At 42.4% G+C, this 20,862-nt stretch overlaps 2 protein-coding genes across 3 annotated transcripts in view; one reads left to right on the top strand and one right to left on the bottom strand.

Moving 5' to 3' along the window:
- The window catches only part of PRDM4 (PR/SET domain 4), a 16,789-nt gene extending 4,377 nt beyond the window's left edge, over nucleotides 1-12,412 (bottom strand). The window contains exons 1-7 of one of the 2 annotated variants that reach the window (XM_015628406.3): nucleotides 12,322-12,412; nucleotides 10,661-10,794; nucleotides 9,848-10,033; nucleotides 7,052-7,846; nucleotides 3,776-3,925; nucleotides 2,454-2,593; nucleotides 1,628-1,713 (exon numbers count right to left, since the gene is read on the bottom strand). In XM_015628406.3, the coding sequence (XP_015483892.1) occupies nucleotides 1,628-1,713; nucleotides 2,454-2,593; nucleotides 3,776-3,925; nucleotides 7,052-7,846; nucleotides 9,848-10,033; nucleotides 10,661-10,794; nucleotides 12,322-12,332 (1,502 nt within the window). In that variant the 5' untranslated portion in view covers nucleotides 12,333-12,412. The remainder of the gene's footprint in view (nucleotides 1-1,627; nucleotides 1,714-2,453; nucleotides 2,594-3,775; nucleotides 3,926-7,051; nucleotides 7,847-9,847; nucleotides 10,034-10,660; nucleotides 10,795-12,321) is intronic. The other variant, XM_015628407.2, reaches the window with a different exon arrangement.
- A 473-nt stretch (nucleotides 12,413-12,885) lies between these two features.
- On the top strand, nucleotides 12,886-20,658 carry ASCL4 (achaete-scute family bHLH transcription factor 4). Its single transcript, XM_033514771.1, has one exon. It carries the CDS (start codon nucleotides 18,762-18,764, stop codon nucleotides 19,326-19,328), a length of 567 nt encoding a protein of 188 aa, XP_033370662.1. The 5' UTR covers nucleotides 12,886-18,761; the 3' UTR covers nucleotides 19,329-20,658.
- The last annotated feature ends 204 nt before the right edge of the window (nucleotides 20,659-20,862 follow it).

The raw sequence follows: 20,862 nt of genomic DNA, 5'->3' as shown, positions 1-20,862 counted from the left end.
GATGGAGAGGAGATGGAGAGGGAGAGAGAAAAGAGAAAAGGAAAAATGAAAAATAAACGAGAAAAAAGAAAAGGAAATAAAACAAAAAAGAAGAGAAGTAAAAATACTAAAAGAGAAAAACATTAAAAAAAAAGGAAGGGAAATGGAAAAGGGAAAAATAGAAAACGTAGAACAGTACAGAACAGAATAATTTAAATAATGAAAGAAAAGCAGAAAATAAAAATACAAAAGGAAAGGGAAAAGGAAAATAAAAATAGAGAAAATATAGAAAATAATAAAAGAGAAAAATAGAAGAGAAAAAGAAAAGGGAAAGGGAAATGGGAAAAAGGAAAGGAAAAAAGGAAAGAAAAGAGAAGAAAAGTGGGAAGGAAAGGGAAAGGGAAAGGGAAAGGGAAAGGGAAAAAAGAAAATAAAATTAGGAAAGGAAAAAGGAGAAGGAAAAGAAAATAAAAGATAAAACAGAAAAGAAAAATAAAAAAATGAAAGGAGAAGAAGAAAGAAATAAAAAATAATAGAAAATAGAAAAAAGTAAAAATATAAAAGGAAATGTAGAACACAGTAAGAGCAGAATAGGAAAATAAAAAATAGAAAATAGAAAAGAAAAATAGAAGACAAAAAAGGAAAAGGGAAAAAGGAAAGAAATTAAAATAGAAAAAATAAAAGAAAAATTGAATAGGAAAAAGAAGAAAATGAAAAGGAAGAGGAAAAGAAGAGGAGAAAAGATAAATGGAAAAGAATAAAAGAGAAAAATTTGAAATAATACAGAAAGGAAAGGAAAAGGAGAAAAGGAAAGATTCCTACAAAAGGGTAGTAAAAACCTCAGTACTTGTGGGCATGTAATAAAAACTTTCATGTCACTTCTGTCTTTCTTTAATAAAGGAAAGAAAAACTAGACCTTGAGAGCCAATCTCCTTCACCAAATGATGCATTTCTCACACCACTTCTGAGAATATTATTAATAGACATTCAAGTAGGCTGAGAGAAGTGAGTTTATGATATCCTAAGAAACTACCAAAATCTATGTATTTTTCATACACATAGATTCTTCATATATATAGATATATCCCTTAAGAGATAGAGAATGCATGACAGAAGAAATAACAGTAATGTTTTAAAGCAAAATCATCTTTAAGAAGTCCTCATGAGGACCCTTTCCAAGATGTGGTCATTCATCTTTCAAAGCAGTATCTTGAATATGTTTGTTCCCAGTATATGAAACTGGGAAAAGCTCTGCCCCACTGCAGTGGGAGATTAAGCATTATGCTTCTTGACTCCTGCATATCAGAGTGATGAAATGAACTTCAGGAGAAACCTACTTTGTATCACAGAGAAATAAGAGAGGTTCAGCCTTCTCAGTGGACCATGGATGGAGCAATTCTTAGGCCAGCCTGGATAGTTTTCATCACAGACTCCAAAAAGACTGAAAAGGACAGGTGTCACAAGCTCTAGGGGCTTGGAACTTGGCCAAAAGAACCCAGGGACACTTTGTTAGTAAAGAATTAAAATCAAAAGGACAATAAAGGTCAATTTCAATTGAATGAAGGTCAACCTTCATTCTCCAGTACAGCTTCCTATGAACCTGCAGCTCAGACTCAAAGCTACTTAGCACAGTACAGGTGGCTCTCACCTGGCTTTGCGTACAAACATCATCCAGTTACATTCATTTTCATCAGTTGTGATGATGCAGAACTCCAGGACACCATTGTGATAGATCTACCAGGAAAAACAAATGCAACTTTAGGACAAAACACAGCAATAAATGCAGTGAAAGCCAACCTCTTCCGTTAAGAGTGGATGTGTTTACCTAGAACAAGCCAGGAAGTCTCCATTGCCATGCCAACACCACAGCCCTGTTTTCATTCCTTACCTTCCTCTTCACACAGGCCCCTTGACCTCTGCTACCCAGGAGGCCAGAAAACCTGTTTATCAGCATCTTTCTCACCTTTACTTCCCAGCAAAAATGCATTTGGCTGCTTTTCTTACAAACCAAATCTTGTGAATAACAAAATGTGGGCAAACAGTACATGTTTTATTTATATAAGTCAGATTTACTTTCTGAAAACAAAATGATGGGGAAAAGAAAGCTTTAAATTTGCTTTCCTAAAACAAATCATTTATCACCTGGGGGAACTTTCAATGAACAGAGATACAAAACAAACAAACAACTGCTGCCTAGTAATTCATACACAATCTCTGCTGCAAATCCACACATATACTGAAACCACACAGCCCTTTAAAAGAGAAAGTATTAAAGAAGGTTTCTGTACTTCAGGACTGACTACCAGCATACTGCAAGGAACACAGCTCTGCTGTGATGCTACTAAGAATAAAACAGTTAAACTGCATTACTTTTGACTTTTGGCAAGGATGATAATGTTAAAGTTGCTGTCACGTGGTAGCTTTCACCAGATAAAGGCATGCTGGCAGGCTCTGAGAGCTGTAACAGCACTGACCTTCCAGATGTGACTGGCTGCTTTGTCTGTCCAGTCAGCCACCTCCAGGGAGTGGCTCTGCTGCCCGATCAAAGGTCCGAAACAAGTCCTCACAGGAATGGTTTCTCGTGTCCACACACCTATCATTAGAAGACCAAAATCTGAAGAAATAAATCATTTAAACAACTAATCATGCATAATAAAGAAGTGGGAGGCTTATGAAATAATAGGTAATAGAGGTAATATCTATGCATAAGATCATCAAAGCTTCTACTTCACATGTGAAGCACACCTATGGCAGAGACAAGAACCACCACCACCACATGACACTAATGGGAGCCGCTTTGGTGTCATTACAAATATTTATTTGGTCAAAAGCAAGTAATTTACTTTTTCAGTAAGCTATAAAACTAATACCCTAGCCACTTGTGCCAGTTAAAGTTCTCATGGCACCTTCTGCAGAAGCAGAAAATACTAGTTTCAGCAACTACATTTTGCCTACCTAATCCCCAGGAATTTCCAGAATTGTTGCTGGGCATTGTTAAGCAGCTTCTGCATTTCTCCCCAGAGGCAGCTGTATTTCTGTCATGGGCAGAGGGATTCCTGCGTGTATATTATTTATTATTAAACATTAATATATATATATATAGGTCTACATGAATACACTGAATAGCTCTTAGGAATAAACTGGAAACTAGTGCAGCTTGAAAAGAACAGATGTCATCTACTCTCAACAAGCAGCATCACTAAGCAAGCCAATAATCACATTCTTCTCTAGCCTTCAGATCCTTAGGGTACTGCACTGTACTCTTCGGTTTCCAGGTGACAGTGACGTGAAATATAGTAACAAGGTCCACATCCAGTGACAAGGTCACAGTCTACATGCCAAATGTAAATTCAGGGGAGGGAAAAAAACAGAGGCACTTGTGATCAATACTCCAATAAGAGCACCCAGAAGGCAGCAAACCAAGCTGATGAACCAGCAGACAAAATTCTCCTCTATTATTTCTAATTGTCATCTTCCCCCAAACTGCAATGCTGTACTGTTTTCTTATCAAAGCTGTGCCTGGGCCGTTTAGCATGATAACAATAAACACCATACCTTGGCTTGACCTTAAGAAGTGCCACACTGTGGCAGCAGCCCTATGGTACAGCTGAAGTCTAAGCAGTAACCAGACCAAAAGGAGCACTTGGATAATGCAAGTCAGGGTGATTACAGAAGAGGGAAGCATCTCTCTCTTGCGGTGTTCCTTTCCCACATTAATCTCCCTACGGTTTTGGATTTCAGGCAGTGAGTGTATTTTAAAGTGCTGCAGGGAAGTGCACAGTAATGTGATCCTTACCCGCTTCAGCTCCCATGATAGACTGCCGGAGGAGCAGCTGCTTCGGGAGGGACAGCCTGGCTCGGCTCTCGATTGGGCTGTCGGGGACAAAGGTGACGGGCCCGTGGTCCGGGCAGTCTGACGGATACGCCTTGTCACACAGCGTGCACCCTGCAGAGACAGGGGGGACAGCAGGCATGAAAAACATACAACAGCTCCTACAGTGCAGTCAGCTCCCTACCAACCTGCTTTGGCTCAGCTCCTGCCAAAGGCTGCTTCTACCACGTTCAACCTGTCCACTTAGCAGCTTTTACTCAGAAGAATATGGACCATGTTGTTACAGTCCAGTGGACACTGTCAGTTACATTATATATAATATACATGTCAGTTTCTATCCAATTCAGATCAAATATGAGGATCTCCACCTACCTTCTTCCTGATGGTAAATTGATGACCTAGACTCCAGACTATCCCTACAGTGGAATCTAGCAATGGGAGAGAGCCCACTCTTCATCAAAGCTACTGCAAAATGGATGATAGCCTCTCCAGTGCTGGTGGTAATTTCACTCTGAACACAAGTAAAATGAACTCTACTGGCAGAAAAACCTAAGACAAACAAAACCAAACACCTTCTAACTGGTTATATTTTTGGAATTAACCAGAAACACTTCTTGCAGGTAGAACCTCAAGGATATCCATGTAAATAGACCAGTAAGGCTGTCTTTATAAAATTTTTTGAACATGAACCACAAATCCCCTTATCTCCATTTAAATTCAGACCATGTGTAAATCACAGCAGCAAAAACCTGACCTCACTGCTGCTTTTGAAGGTCTCACTGCAATAAACTCATGCAGTGTGAGTATGCCACTGAATACAACAAAAACAAAAGCCCCAGAATAATCAGCAGCATCACTTTCCCAATCTGTCATTCAGCAGAAATACTGTTAGAAAATAAACCAGTCAAAGTCTTCAGTCTAATAAATCTGAGGGAAAGTACACCATAAAATGCTCTCTAAAGCATTACAATTTCATCTAGAAAAATGATGTCATTTTAATTCTCTGCAGATGGAGCAACCAACACCTGATAAATCACTCAGCAACCACTCTCTTGATAAATAATTATTCTTCTGAAGAAGAAAGGTATTCAGGTAATTAATCAGGATCCCCACAAGACCTCTTGATGATCCAGCCCCAGTATAATAGACTTATCACAGAAGTAGCATTTAGAAGTATCCTTCGGCAGGCCTGAAAAGCAGCTCCATCCTTATATGCTTAAAGATATTTTCCAGATACTTCCTTGATATACCATGGTAACAAAATTTGACCTCATATAAACCACAGTTTGAGCAATTACACATTAACTGATAGGAAAGTACTCCAAAAATTATTAGGTAGAGCCTATGTAAGCATTACTTCATGTGTACAGGTGACATGTAGGAGTAAAGCAACAACCGCCAGACCTGAGTAACGAGAATCACTGTGTGGAACAGCTGCCTTTAAGCATTGCCTGGCACACACCCACTATGGGTCTGTGGACCAGCTCCAAGAACAGGCAGAGAAGTTCTAGGCATGGGACATTTTCACTTGTAGAAATTCAATCATTCATACATTTTTAAGACGTTGAAAAACAAAAATCTCACATTCTGCAGAAAGTGAAATATACTTCCCATTACAGTCCTTGCCAAATCAATAAAATAAGAAAATCACTGATTACTTCTCTGATTTGGATACTCAGAATTGACAACAAAGATAAACAAAAAAAAAGCACTTAAAAGTTTTACAAACATTCAGGAGTGTAGTGAAGGCACACTTTCTATTTCCTGCTTAGGAACAGTAAAACCTTTTCTGAAAAAGGCCATGACTCCGACCACCTCAGGGTGGAAAATCCACTACTAATGGGCTCTAAAACAACTCCTTGCCCTTGCTGTCACCTGTCTTGACACAAATTCCTGTTTATTCAGGTCAAGTTTAAAAACATCAACAAAAAGTTAAAATTTAAACCTCCCCAAGCCAAGAATCTGTTTTGCAAATCACATGCAAGCACAAGGCATGCAGCAGCCATTTAAATGTCCTTCCAGAGGGGAGCATCATCTGGAAAACAACTTAGGACTATGTTCAGTATAACAACCAAAAAGCTGGCACATCAAATCTCCCTTTAATAGAGTAAGAGAAGTGATTTCACCTTAAGCATGTTGGATATCACATTATTTGGATCATTATTTGTTCTACATGCAACAGATGCTTGTAGGAAACTCTGAGTGCATTGACTGTAAAACTCTTCCTCAGGGAGCTGCAAATTCATCATGCCCATCTGATTTGAAGTTGTATTTTATCCCACAGAATGAAATCTTAATAAATTAATCCAAATCTCTGACTGACTAGACACTTTACACTAAACTGCACCTCTCCCCTCGCTAACCAAGGCACTGTATCTTTCAATGTCTTTAAATTTATGTTCCACAGGCAAAACAAGCCATTAAGTTCTGGCAGTTGTAGGGCCAGACTGGATGGAGAGCAGCACACAGCAATGCTACCACATATAATAAAATTTAATATAAAAGCTGGCCTTATGTTTCAGTGGCAGGAAGCCAGACATCCTGCAGGTGAAAGTTCAAATCTCTCTCCCAGCAAATGAGAGCTTCTCAGTTCTCAAACACCACTCCTTGAATGATAACAGGACTGGCAACACAATACCCAGTGCTCCTCTCTTCCTAGAGATCCACTAACCTCTGGACTAAAGTCCTTTGATGAGAATAATTAGAAATATTATAAAGTTCCTTCCCTCTGCTCTTTTTTTTCCTCTTTAGAACAACACCTTCATGATGACTGTTCATGGTTTAATATAAATTTTGAAAAATCACGTAATGTCATACTCAACAATTACAACCATTTGATGACCAGTATGGCTTGTGGTGGTGTTTGTCGTGTATTTTTAATGGGGCAAGAAGAGTCACTTGTGATGTAACTTCATAAAAGCAGAAGTCTCGCTGGAAAGGATATCAAGCATATCCACCAAATCAAGAGCTTCATCAAGATTCAGCTTCCAACCTCATGGCAACATGGGAAAAGGATACAAAGAGAATTATGCTACAACATCTTACTATGTCTTCTACTACTTCCAACTACTGTTGTTTCACAATGGTTAATCTGGCACTGCAGATGTTTCAAATCTTGGACTTGTTAAATAACTGGTTTTTTCACCATAAATCTTTAAGGCTAGTAACCAGAGTCCTGCCACACCAGACAATAGCTACATGACAAACCCTACCCCAAAAAAGCAGGAAATGTCCACTCACATATGGTAAACAAGGTTGCCATGTTCTCCTTGTTGGAATTGGAATCTTCCATTTGCAGAGACGATGGTACAAAGGCAAGATTGTCTGCAGACACATCGACATGGCTCGGCCCCATGGCTACTTCCTGACTTATGGAAGACACTGCCACGGGTTCCAGGCTGAGGCCCACTTCATGCAAGGCTACTGAGTCCAGGGAAGCGAGGTTGTGTGAGGTAGGGAGCGCCACACTCACAGAGTTGGTGCTCATGGCCACAGTATGAATGGGGTCATTTAGTGTGCTGTCCGATATCCCTGTCACCCGCCCGGCAATGTGGTCGGGCTCCATGACAACAGGGAGTTCCAAAGTGCTACCGTGAATGGGAATGACACCGCCGTGTCCCACAGCATCTGATGTCAAGTTACTCCCCACTGTGTCTACGGCTAAAGGTTCGTGGCTCCGGGAGCCGTTCGGGATCTGCGTGTGATCCCCGCCTACGTCATCCATTGTAAGCTCCTCTGTCATCCCATCTGTAGAGATGGGGCTGGTTACCCTCGAAACGCTCTCCATGGTGATTGCAGTATCCAGCGCTACCTCGTGGCTGTCACTAGCATGCAGATTTTGAGGACCGTGTGTGTTCACTGTGCGGGAGTCCATGGAGACAATCCCTGGCTCCAGCCCCACGGTCCCACTGGGCTGGTAGGGATCCAGGGCTGAAGGATTGTTGGAGACTGACAATGCTGGATTGCTGTCGACATTTATAGTGTTGGGATGGATGTACTGAGGTGGTGGTCTGTCAGCCAAGTAAGATAAGATACCTGATAGGAAGAGAGGGACAAAAAGAAGGGAGTGAGATTACATCAGTTTTTAATCTTGAATAAAAATCGGTCAAAGCATAGTACACTGAGACCCAGATCCCTGAAGACATGTTCTCTACATTACTTCCAATTAAAATCCACTAATTCTAAAACATTGCTCACAAACATATGCCAGCCTAATGCTCTTGTCAAAGTATCACTTGACAACTAATTCTGAGTTTCCATCCAACAAAGCAAGTCTTCAGCTATTTCCTCAAACTCTGAACAGCCAAGTTAATGGCAGGATTCCACCTAGGCTGCTCAGTACAAAGGTCAAACAAGAAAGACGTTCTTTACATTTTAGGCTTAATTTTTCATTCCCAAGAAATAGCCCAAAAAGGATAAAGGACTGCTAGTGGAATCTATAATTTGATAATTCCTGGTTCATCTGTGCTAGAAGCAGAAACAATTCTGTAGGACACATAATTTTTGATTAGGTATTCAAGTTTAAACAATGACTGCTTCCTTCCTCTAAGACTTAGTGGTGTAACTGTCCATCTCAGAGGTCATCAATTGTAATTCTGAAGGGCAAAGACAAGTTCTCTCACAGATTTCATGAGTCATCTGCTCTCTTTCCTTACATGAAAGCATGTTTCTCCTAGAACAATAGTTTGGTTGAATTTAAATCAGAAGCCCTACCATCTTTTCTGGTAGTTCTGGGAAGCTTCCCAACATCAAACAACCTTGAAACTTAAGATATGAAGAAACACTAAACTGTGTTTACATACTAAAAACAACAAAAAAAATCTTTGGAAGAAATACAACAGCACATTCAAGTAAACATTATTTCCAGCAGAGACAGAGGCAGATTTTGCAGATTCTGCAAGATCTGATTCAGCATGTTTCTTCTTAGCCCTCAACCCTATGAGCCACTTGTTCCGTAGTTTTCCATTCAAATACATTTGTTATTACGAGGATGCAAGCACAAAAAATCTTTCTGCAGCACAACAAGCCAAGAAATGAACAGTTTAATTTAATCAGCTGCATCAAATATTTCTGCATGCAATGCTGCCTTGTGGCTTGAACACAGAGGATCCTTGATGGCAGCAAGATGACTGACAGAAGAACCCTATAAAACACCACAGGAAGATTATCCCAGCTCAGAAGAATGGCAAATACCTTTGGTCCTAGTGAACAATCTCCTTGTCTATTCTTTGGCTACTAAACAGGCAGGCATGCAGTGCAGTAGGAAAGGTTACTCCTAAGCAGCTGGAAAGTTCAGCCATCAGTCAACAGGTAGCTGCTAGAGATCTGGGCTGTTACAGTTTATTCCTAGCCCAGGCTGAACCAACAACACTCTGAGTCACCGTGAAGACACTTTTGCACCCTGTCAATCTTAGCTACCTAACAAAATCAGGACTGCATTTAAAATTCCAATTTCTGTGTTTTCATACACTAACATGTAAAATTCTACATTTATACTCCAAAGCATGTGTGAGAAAGAAATCAAGATAGAAGTCAGTGTGTTACACCTTTGGAAATCACCTTGAAGAAAAATGAGGAAAAAACGTGCCATGGATTAATTAGGTGGGAAAGTACCAAACACCACAGCTGATGTCTTGCCCTCTTTGAGTTTTGAACTACTGACCACCCATTATGCACATATTAAATACTGCTTCAGACTACAGGAGAAGAAAAATAGAAGCAATAGAAGCAACTTCAAGCTACAAGCCACTGGAGACAGAAACCAGGCATGCTTTGTTTTTTGTTAATCCTAAAACCAAAGCAGGAGGAGCAATCAAAGGTAAGGTTTAAATAGAAAATGCCCTGCAATTATTTTCATACACAAATATAGAAACAGATACCTGAAAATAAAGGTGTGTAAATGACACAACAGTCTCCAGACAAACTCAGGGAAACAACAGCTCTGTCAAACTGTCTATGCCTGCTTCAGGACAGAAACAGATGGCTCTTAAAACAGCTTCTCTTTTTGTTCCCATCCATCAGCACCAGAGCACTTACCAGGTAGAATGTGTCTGAAATAGCTGCTCTCCAGGTGAGGGTATGGTGGTGGAGGTAGGGTGTAGTTTCTCTCTGGTATACCACACATCACTCCTCGATCCCCAATACCCATTGGGAGCATCAGAGACAGAGCAGAGGGCAAGGAACTCAAGGAGGGGCCCAGGTTTGGAATTGCAACAGGCAAGCCTGCAAGAGAAAATTCCCATTTAAATTCAATAGAACTCCCTGAGTTTATGAACACATGAGCTAACAAAGAGATTACTAATTCCCCAGGAGCTCTAGCCCTACGGAAATACAGCATGGCACCGTCCAAGTAAGGTGCCAGGCATCAAAGAAAGGATCAGTTATCAGAGCACTGAAAGGCATTCCTGCATCTGGCTAGATCTCTTTTGGTACATTTTGTAGGGCTGGCTCCTATTTGACAATTGTAATGGACTTCTGTCTGTGCAGCCCCCTGGAAAGAAGAGCTATGAAAACAATTTTGCTTTACAAGTGATTTTTCACCAGAGAGAAATTAGACATAGAAGAAGAAAGATTTTCAGCTACAGCTCTAATTTCAAAGGATTTTGATACTACTCACCTGCAGTGCAAATCACCCCATTACAACTAAACGAGTCTCCCACTAAAGTGTAAGCCTGACAAGCACTTGTTCCTTTTGCTTTGCCCACAAAAGCAACGATTTATGGTTTCCCCTTCCCCCACTCTTCATCATTTCACTACCTACAGTATGACATGCTATCAGAGCAGGCACTGCTGCCCAGTTATGACAGAGAGCAGGAGCTGCAATACCCCGTGTGGGACCCTCCCCAATACCTGGTGCTGGTATGGCGTTGTGAGTGGGTGATGCTGCCAAGCCCAAGTGACTTCCTGAGACCGGCAGGGCATTGCTCACAGAGGAGGAGGTCAGCTGGTCCATCCCTACAGGACTCAAGTTCATTTCATTCATTCTGGAGACAGGGAACAGAGAAGGGAGCAGGAAAAAGAAACAGATGTAAAAGCATTCCTGATTACTGACTGTACTGTGGTAAGGAAAGGTTGAGCAAACAAACTCAAAATCTGATATTGGCATATAAAAACTCTGCCTTAAAAATCTACACATAATACACATCATCCACTCACATGGTCATCACATCATGATCAACACATATTGACCATATGATAGCAATAATCAGGATTAAAAAACAGTTCAGAAAGACAAATTGGACCATAGCTTCCTCCTTGCCATCTAGAAAACAAAGTCTTGCTCCTAGTAGTAAAAGCCATTGTGATTAAACTATTGTGAACACAGATCCATTTACAAGCGGAATGTCAGAAACACTCAGATGACAGCACCTGATTTATATTTCATGACTTCTGGACACTACATCCACATTCAAAATCCAAACTCTGGGGGAAAGATCACTTCAAACTGGTAACAGACACACAACCTCTAATTCCCCATCAGTTCAAACCAGGCCGATAGTGACAAGAGTTACCACTACAAAACAGCCACTGCGCAGTTTTAACAGACTGTCTCTGTCTGGTTCCACATGTTCCTGACATATTAAAACTGGCACCACGGATGCCACGTTACTTCAGTGATCAACCTCACTGCTCAAGTGGGCACACACCATGAGTAGCTACAGGAACCACACAAAACCCCAAACCCTCAGCCTCGGTAGAAACCATGTCTGCTTGGAGAACATGTATCCTTTGGGGTCTGCACATGCAGCCCAAACCAGTCCTCAGGGATGAGGGCACCGTGGAGACACGGTCTACTCACACTTGTCACGACTTTGCAAGGCGTGCCTGACCTAGGCTGTGCCCACCCCAGCCCTCCCACCCACACATCAGGTCTAAGCAGCAGCTCCTAGGGCCAGCCAAACCAGCTGTCCCCACTGCAGCCACACACGCAACATCCTCCAGGCTGACCCAGGCCTCGCACATGGCCTTTGCCAGCAGCAGGCCCAAGCGCTGCAGTGCTGATGGAGAGCTGGAGCTTGGGCTGCCACCTCGGGAAGGAAAGGTACCACTCATCCAGGAAAAGCGGCCGAATCCACCAAACTCACGCAAGTTAACAGCACAAGATCTCAGCCTGGAAGGGGCCCGTAAGGAACATCGAGTCCCCTCGAGTCGCAGCTCCTCGCAGACCACCTGCCACCCCGAGGGCTGAGCCCAAACGGAGTCGCCACTTCCACCTCGGCTCTGCCCACCTCCGGTACCCTCGCACGGCCGCCTGCCGCCCCGCCTGCCGCCAGGAACGGCTCCGCAGGGACGGGGCCGAGGGCTCCGGCTGCCCGGCGGGGCAGGGCATTTCCAGGCGGCTGCTGAGGATGGCGATGCCCGGAGCGGGGAACCACCACCCTCGCCCCGGGGCCGAGCCTCGGGGCCTGCGGAAAGCGCCGAACGCTTGAGGGACCCCCTCCCCTGCTCGTCCCCTCGGCCGGGTGCCCCCGCGGTCCCGCCCGCCTGGCCCGGTGCCCCAGGGCGCTCACCTGGGGTGCATGGGGCCCGCCGGCGGAGCGCCCGCAGCCGCATCAGGGCCCTGCGCCCCGGCCCGCAGCCCGCCCCCGGCTCCGGCTCCAGCTCCAGCTCCAGCTCCAGCTCCAGCTCCGGCTCCGGCTCCGGCTCCGGCTCCAGCTCCGGCCCGGCCGCAACCCCCAGCGCCGCCGCCGCCTCATGGGCGGGACCCGGGCGGCGCGGGCTCGGCGCGGGCGGAGGGAGGCGGAGGGAGGCGGGGATGGCGGAGGGAGGGAGCCGGGACCGCTTCCGCCGCCAAGTGCCGGAGCCAGGAAGCGGCGCCACCGCCCCGGGGCTGGGCCGCTCCCCGCCCGCCCCGAAACCCTGCCCGAGGCTTCCCGTGCCGCTTCTTCCGCAAGGGTGCGATGCTTACTCCGGTTTTCCGCACAGGATTCCCGCACAGGATTCCCAGATATCTCACTGCTTTCTTGTTTTTTCATCCCTCGTATCTGCTGTCAGTTGAGGGTTGCGTTTTGTGTCCTCCGGTACCGTCAGCCCGTAGGTGCCCAGCTGCCTTCTGGACATCGTCGTTCACTTATGATTGATCGTATGTGCAATTCTGGCTAAGGTGACATTGCCAAGGAATGTCTTGATGTGTGCCAGCAGCTCTGTAGTTCGCCTGCGACACGTGGATAATCATCGTATACGCTGCTCGAATCAGTCGCCGCGTTCCTTCAGGGCGAGCAGCTGTTTTCTGGAACACTGCAATGGGCTTTGGTAATTTGCTTGTGCCTGACTCTTAAGTGATGCCTCATTAAATGAGCCGTCCCTCGATAGGATGTCTGCACAGGAGGAAACTCAAAGTATTTTTCTGTGCGTTCTCTTTTGATCTAAAGAACCTAAATGTAGGATATGTGAGGATCATTCCATGATCTAAAGAGCCTAAATGTAGAGGTCGTTTTAGTTCAGTACAAACCTATCAATTCTTCTGCTGGTGGAAGCATACTCTCCTCCTTTGGCTCTGTCAGAAAGTTAAACACCTTGTATACACTTGTTTTTCAAGCTCTCTGTAGCTGAGAGAAATAGTTTGCTGCAGTGCTTCATCCCATCCTGAAGTAGCTGTCTGAGATGTGTGAGAAGAATTCCCTTTGCAGCTGCCTTTCTGTGTCTATGGCCTGAAACTGGGACCTGCCTGCACAGTGGGTTTAGTATAAATATCTAACATCTAAAGGAGTACATTTAGGCAAAGTAAGTCCAGGTCTCTCTCATTCATGACCAAAAGAATGACCCTAGTTAGTTTACCACATATCCCACAACCTCTTCTCCACCAAGACAAATAATCCTTAGCCTAACCATGACTGACTGATTGACTATCCAAATTGGTCCACAAACATTAATTATTTCAGCAAGTCAAAAAAGAGCTCACCAAGTCCTCAGGTTTTTATGGATTGCTAATCCTGTGATGGGGGCTTTAAGTCTGCTTCATTTTTGTGTGTGTAGTCCCACATATTCACACGTTGGTGATAATACTTCACATCTTTCTTAGAACCTACACTGAATGACTACAAGCCCAAAAGTCTCTCTTTTCACTTCGCATTTCCTAATAGGAGATAACAGGAGACCTTCCATTTTCAGTTCTCATCCTTAAAACTTCACAGTCAGTACATCTCAGTTCTGTCCTGAAATGCTAGGTTATCCCAAGCCCTCAGTTTGTCTTAATTCCAATTATGATACTGCAATTCTACAGTAGAGGTGCCGTGGCACTGAAATCTTTGTGCTATTTCAACTATCTGAGCTGAAAGTAATACTTGGAGCCTATGAGCCAGATTGGATGTAGTCATACATAGATAAGAGTATTTTTTCTTACTGTCAAGCATGAGTCCTCTGAGATTCCAGCTTTTTTTGTAGTCACTTTACTCCCTTGAACTAGTGATATCTTAACTACCAGTTTAAAGCAGAAGTATCAAAGGAAGCCAGTGATAATATGAAGTGTCACTGAATGAGAAATTAATCTCTGTCTACAGAGATGTATACTGCATGCCCAAGGTATTGCGATAAAACACATTTGGGAACTGTTTCTTCTGCAATGAAAGATTTTTTTTTTTTTATATATACCAAATGCTTTTATCATGTGTGAAGTGTTTTGATAAGACAACTGCACCATGTCTCCTGAAAGCCTGGTTTATTGACATTTATAGAGGTACTTGCTGCGTGAGAAACAAATTGCTCAGCTATTTTTCAAGTTGTGTTCAGATGCTGGAGACACACAGAAAGATGAGGGAGACTGAAGCCACAGGGGAAGGAGATACAGTGAACATGCTTCAGTCCTTCCCTGCAGTGTGAGCCAAAGTCCCTTCTGGACCATGCCCATGTCTTGGCACAATTAGTTCTCTTCTCTTACTGCAAACCTGCCCTTGGGTTCTTTCTCACACCAGAGTAACATCGAAATGAAAATTATGCAAAAAGCCATTTTACCATCAAAAATCAAATTTTCTCATCACCTTTTATTGGCTTGTCAGCACTTTGCAGGCCAGTGACTACTGTGACTATTTTGGTGATAGTCACAGTATGAAGCCTAGGTAGTCTATGTGCAGCTTTCACTTCTAGGTTTAGGGTTGGAAGGAAATGACCCAGGCTTAAGGGTAAAACAGGACATAACAGACACAAACCTACTTAATCCTGTATTCCTGCACTTCAGTCTCAAGCAAAGTTATTACTATAATTCTGTGAGAGCAGTTAACAAGAGAATCTGTTAATTACATATTTTTGTATCTGTTAATAAATTGCAGCAGCCTAGACAACCTATGATATGTATAATAGATCCTAGAATTTGACATATTTACAGCACAGTAAAATATAAGAAATGCACAATATTATGAGAGTTTCAATATAAGAAAAGCACACTTTTTTCTCCTTAAATTCCCGGTGTATTTTCTTCTTCCTTCTCAGTAACATGTTCACAGATAAAACAGCTAGGACATCTGTTGGGAAGTCAGTGGACTTGCATGTGTTCAGCTGATTCTTGTGTTTCTACTACAGTATTTCCACCAATGACTTTCTTTTCATACACAGAGGGACATAGGGTCAAGGAGGAACTGTTTCTTTGAATAATTTGAAGCAATTCTAATCACTGTGTAATGTTAGTAGTTATTCGTGGTTATGGTTCATGTGGGAGTGGGAACATGTCAAGGCTTCTTTTGTACAAAATTTACATAATTTTAAATATTGTGTTAGGATATATGCAATTAAAACCACAACTAAATTGTGTCTGCAAGGAAGATGCCTAAATGTTTTATTTTTAGATATGTCAAGAGTATTTTCTATTTGTTTTGGCTGGGCAACTAAGTGCTTATAGTGAAGTATAAGGAAGAGAACCTGTTTGAATAGTGTAGATGATGGAGTGTGTAAGGAATCTCCCAGCATCCCCATTTAGACTTTGTATTTACAAACAAAACAAAAAAACAATGAAGCCAAAACCCAAAAACCTAAGCAAAAGCTAAACATGCACTATGTGTATAAAGAGCACGAGCTCTGCCATCGTAGAGCAGTGAACACCTGATTTGTACTGCCTGGAAAACAAACCAGGTCACCTGCTTTGTATCAGCATGGCAGATACTGCATTCTGGAGCCAAAGCATCATCCAGACGAAGGTGTGAAGAGGACTTAATTGGAGAAATGGTGTTAGAAAGAAGATCAAAGGCTTATCTTAAAAGAGGAACATTATTCATGTAGTCTTAACCTACTCTTAAAATTGAAAAGAATGTGTATTAGCCTTTCCCTTTGGTGGTCCAGTCCTGCTACTTTCACTGTGTCTGCATGTGCAGACATGTTGAGAATTCGTGCAGAAATCGGTACAGGAACGGTAAATTGCTTTAATCCTGCTCACGCTCTCAACAAGGACCTGCAGTGGGATGTAAGATGTGTTGGCCTTGCTCAGGTTCTCTGCCCAGGGGCAAATCCCTTTCCCAGCAAGTGACATTAGATTGTCAACAAGATACCACATTCATCAAAAGCCTGTGGCATATTTTCTCATTTCTCTTGCACACAAACAAATTCAGAGTCCGTTTGATATGAGATCAGCTTATAATTCAGGTCAACAATTAACATTTACCCATAATTTTTCTTCATGTATTTCTCTAAAGGATTAGCAAGTGGATTTTTCTGTCAGAAGAGGTCTTTAGCACAGGTGCAATTCTGACACTCTGGGAAGTGCTGGTGGCCTGCATTTACAGTAAACATAGAAAAGAGGTCTGGTAGGAGGGCACAGTGCATTTGCATGACAGAACTGAAATGTAACCCTGCCTTTTGAACATGGCCAGGCTGCTGGCAAGGTCATGGAGAGCTGTGAAATGATCTGGCAGCTGAGCCCCCCAAGAGGCATACTGCCATTTCCTTACAGGAATTCTGCCAGAGAGCAGTGTTTTAAATCTAATGATAACACAGATCAAATGGCCTTTGCCTGCTTCAGGTATTTGCTTAGAGGTCAATATCCTCTTTGTTTTAAGAAAACTGTAAGTCCTGGCCTAGCCTAGTGCTATAGTGGAGGAGCTATTTTCCTTAAAGCATTCATTTCTGACAACGTTTCTGGACAACAAAGTTTAGAGTTCAAGTAATATTGAAAAGTCCATCCTGATCAACTGTTTCCAAAGATTTTTTAAAAGGCAGAAAGACTCTCACTTATTTGATCTGAAATGAGCGGTACATACCCTGGGGCATTCCCCGTTAATTTTTGCTCAGGCTTTTGAAGCATTTTGGTGCTGATTCCACCCCTGACATAAGTCAGAGTCCAGGACTGTCCTCACTCATGTCTGCCTGTACGTTCACTGTACATTTGAAGATTACCACTGTTTTTTTGAAGCTGCAGAATAGGCCAGCAGAGACGCACAGGCTGACTCAAAAGTGCATGCTGCTCACATCATTGCTGCTAGTTTCTAGCTCAGCAGAGGCACAGATGTGTTTCACAGAGTGGAGAATGTTGTTTCAGTTACTGACACTCCTGAGGCAGTTTTGTACAAAACACTGAACAGGGTGGAAACTTCCACTTTGAGCAAAAGAACAATTTTAATAGAGCCTACACACCTGTACCTTTTCATGTCTGTCCCTTCCCACAGCTCTCCCAGACCAAACATTCGATTCCCCAAACTGATGATGGCAAGAAAAGGAGACTCAGTTAACTGTGAGTATGTGTTTTCAGCAAAAATCTGTAACTACAGAGCTCTTGAACAACAACATGGGAAAAGTCAAAGACAGTCAAGTTGGTGCAGAGGAAGATCCTAACACAGCAGGGTGGTGTATGGTTAGGTTAGGTCTGTGCCTTTCAGAAGAAAGGCACAGACAAGGACATTAGGGCTTTATACTGCCAAAAGTGTTAAGTTTATGTCTTTTGTTCACCTCTTTGCTTTGGCAAACTGCAGGTAAAACTGGAGGACAGCACAGACCAGGCACGGCCAAGAGGGACTTTGATCTCTCCCATTAAAGCAGTGTGTAGGGTCCATCAGGTAAGCCAATATCCGTGTAAACATCTGGTAATAGCTTCACCTGGGGCTATCAGGACATCACCTTTGTGTTTGTTTGTCTGAGGCAAGTTCCCATAGGGATGACCAGAACATTCCTACAATGAGCAGAAACACACAAAATGTTGAAAACTGTTTGAAAATGCCAAAACACTCATGTTCAATTTGTGAAACTCACACTTCTTGAAAGAAATCTCTCTTAGGGCGAAGAAGGCAGTTTTCCTCTTACGTATGCACGTCGTACATTCTTGATCTGACAAGACTTGCAACCACAAGAGAGCAGTCTTTCCTTTGAAGATGTCTCAGCTTCCCCAGAAAGCTACAGATATGCCCTATAAGTTTTGCAAACTGCTTGTGAGCTGGTTCAGTTAGACCACAGCAGCCGAAACAACAAAGCTTGCAGTTGTCTTCTGGATTTCATTGTGAAAAGCCTTTGGGTAGTTTTCAGATGACAGAAGATCCTTGGTTCCTGAAAGTGAGGAGTTCTGCCAAAACTTTGAAGATCCCTGTAAACTTTGCAAATTACCCATCTTTTGGAGACAATTATATCAAATGATATCATGGATTACAATACATGAGAAGTGTTTAGAGCCTGGAAGATTATTTATGTTTGGCATTAACTATTACGGTCATAATTTCAAGTGGAGAGAAAAGGAATACACAGGAACCCTCTTATTACCTTTTGAAATATGAAGATCACAGGAATTGAAGGGTTTAAATTGTGGAGCGATGGTCCTCAAAACCTGTCTGTACATTAACTGGCATCCTACACCTATAAACACAACAAGGCTTTCCAGGTACAGTGTGGACCTCGTGAGTTGTTAGCCTTGCTTTGAGACCTGAGTTTTCATACACCGCAGGAGGAAGCTGCAGCAGGACAGGGTACCTATACAAATGTTGGATTAATACATTGGAAGCCAAATTCCGGAGCTAACACTGCACTGGTGAGGAAAAAAAGAAGCATGGACAGCACTAAAGACGATGCTAAACTGTTGAAGAGGATTGCATTTCCAGGAGCCGCGTCCCTGGCTAACAGCCCCATGCACCCCCATGGGCTACCCCTGAGAGAGCCCTTTGGGGTTCCCTTCCCCCTGGACCCATCTTACTGGGAACAAGCCTACAGTGGGCACACAGGTCGCATCTCCTACATCCCATTTCCTGGCTACATGGGCATCTATGACTATTCCTTCGAGCCTGCCTTCATTCGGAAGAGGAACGAGAGGGAGAGGCAGCGGGTGCGCTGCGTGAACGAGGGCTACACGCGCCTGAGGGAGCACCTGCCCAAGGAATTCGCTGACAAGCGCCTCAGCAAAGTGGAGACCCTGAGAGCTGCAATAAGCTACATCAAACACCTGCAGAGCTTGCTGGACTGCCATCCCTTGGGCTCTGCCAGTAAGGAAGCGCTCTGTGGCAAGGAGTGCCCAGGAACTCCCGGTCCGGCTTCCCCACGGGAGTGCAACAGCGATGGAGAGTCCAAAACTTCTTCAGCGTCATCCCCCTACAGTGAATTTGAGGAGACAGGCAGCTAGGTCTCCTCTCTGGACACAGAAGGCTTCCAGTTTGGCTGAAAAACAGTTCTAAATCCTGGGGAATTTTCTACAGATGGACATTAATATTGGGAAAAGGAAAAACAGATAGGGAAGGCAAAAAAAAAGAGGTATTTTCCATCTCTCAAAGGACTTTAAATATTTGTTGTATGAAACTTAAATGTGATTTTTAAACAGATATCTCTCAGGTTGCTTCAGCTGTGTTACTAAGCTTCCTTTGGACTGTTAAACTGGAGTGACATTTGCATTCTACTTTTCATTCAGCTTTTATTCTGTTCTATTTTCTTTCGCCTTTCACTCGAGACAGTAAAACCAGACAAATCCGTTTCAGGAAATTCCCCTCCCCTTTCTCCTGCTTTGTCCAGTAAATTTTACTGTCTGTTTTTCCTGACTGCTAACCTGAGATACACTGCACTGCAAATACTTGGACTGCGGAAGGTAAGATTTAGATTAAATATCTTTCCCTAAATATTTCAGAAATCTCACAGAAATAGTTCTATTTATGAAACAATAATTTTTCAAATAAAAACAAGGCTATATTTGGAAATCAATTTCTTTTAAAGAATCTTCTAAAGTGAAAGAAACAGCTCATACACTGGACACTGGCTATTTGGTCATTATTCTAAGGATAATTTTCAGGAAGATAAAGCTGGACACTCATTCCAGTCAATAATAGGAAGAGGGAAACAGAGTTCTGTGAAACTGCATCTTCAAAAGCAGAGCTTCACTCAAGATACTGAAAAAATGAAAGCCTTTTCCCTACTTTTCTGAAATCTGAGTTCATGGACAAAATAGTCTTGATTGTGTCTTTGGCAGGTCAGAAATTATATGCCTAGAAATATAACCTGTAGCAGTTAGACACTGGTGTGTACAAAAGGGGAAACATTGAATATATTGGTTTACAACTGCATGAAAATGCAGGTATTTCTCCTTTTGTTTAGAATATTGTATTACTTTTTCAAAGGATACAGCTTTTAAAATTAATACCTGAAAAACTATGGAATACCTTTAATTTTGATTGCATCTACTTAAAATGAGAATTTCTCTCCAATTTGTTTTAAAATCTGCCTTTCTCCAAGGCTTAAATCCCACTCTGAATATGAGGTAAACTTTACCCATCCACTTTCAACACACCTTTCAAACTTTTGCTTTTTTGGCCTTGTGTTGATCAAATTGTTTTGTATCTTTTTGTTGTTTCCTTCATGTCATGCTGACCGAACAAATATTCATGTATAAATAAGAACAAATTCTGATCAAATATTTCAAAATGTGTCCATAAATTTCCTTTAAATAAAAAATGTGATTAATCCTGCCTGTGTCTTTTTCACTTTTAATTGATAACAAACAGGACAGCTCTGGTTGCAGGAGTAATAATTTTTCAGGAAAAAAATAGAGAAAATGGAAAGGAAGTAAATAGGAACTGCCACCAATTAAACTAAATTTTTTTATCTAGATTTTAAAATTTAGATAAGGAGCAGGTTTGTGCTCTGGGTATCTAATAAAAATAATTTGGTAT

The sequence above is a fragment of the Parus major genome, chromosome 1A, assembly GCF_001522545.3.
Source record: "Parus major isolate Abel chromosome 1A, Parus_major1.1, whole genome shotgun sequence".
Lineage (NCBI taxonomy): Eukaryota > Metazoa > Chordata > Aves > Passeriformes > Paridae > Parus > Parus major.
The sequence above is the reverse complement of the archived record's forward strand: the minus strand, read 5'-3'. Positions and strand labels throughout refer to the sequence as shown.

Bases quoted from the DNA above. Each gene is read 5' to 3' on its own strand.
- ASCL4 (XM_033514771.1), top strand. From the start codon at position 18,762: ATGGACAGCACTAAAGACGATGCTAAACTGTTGAAGAGGATTGCATTT.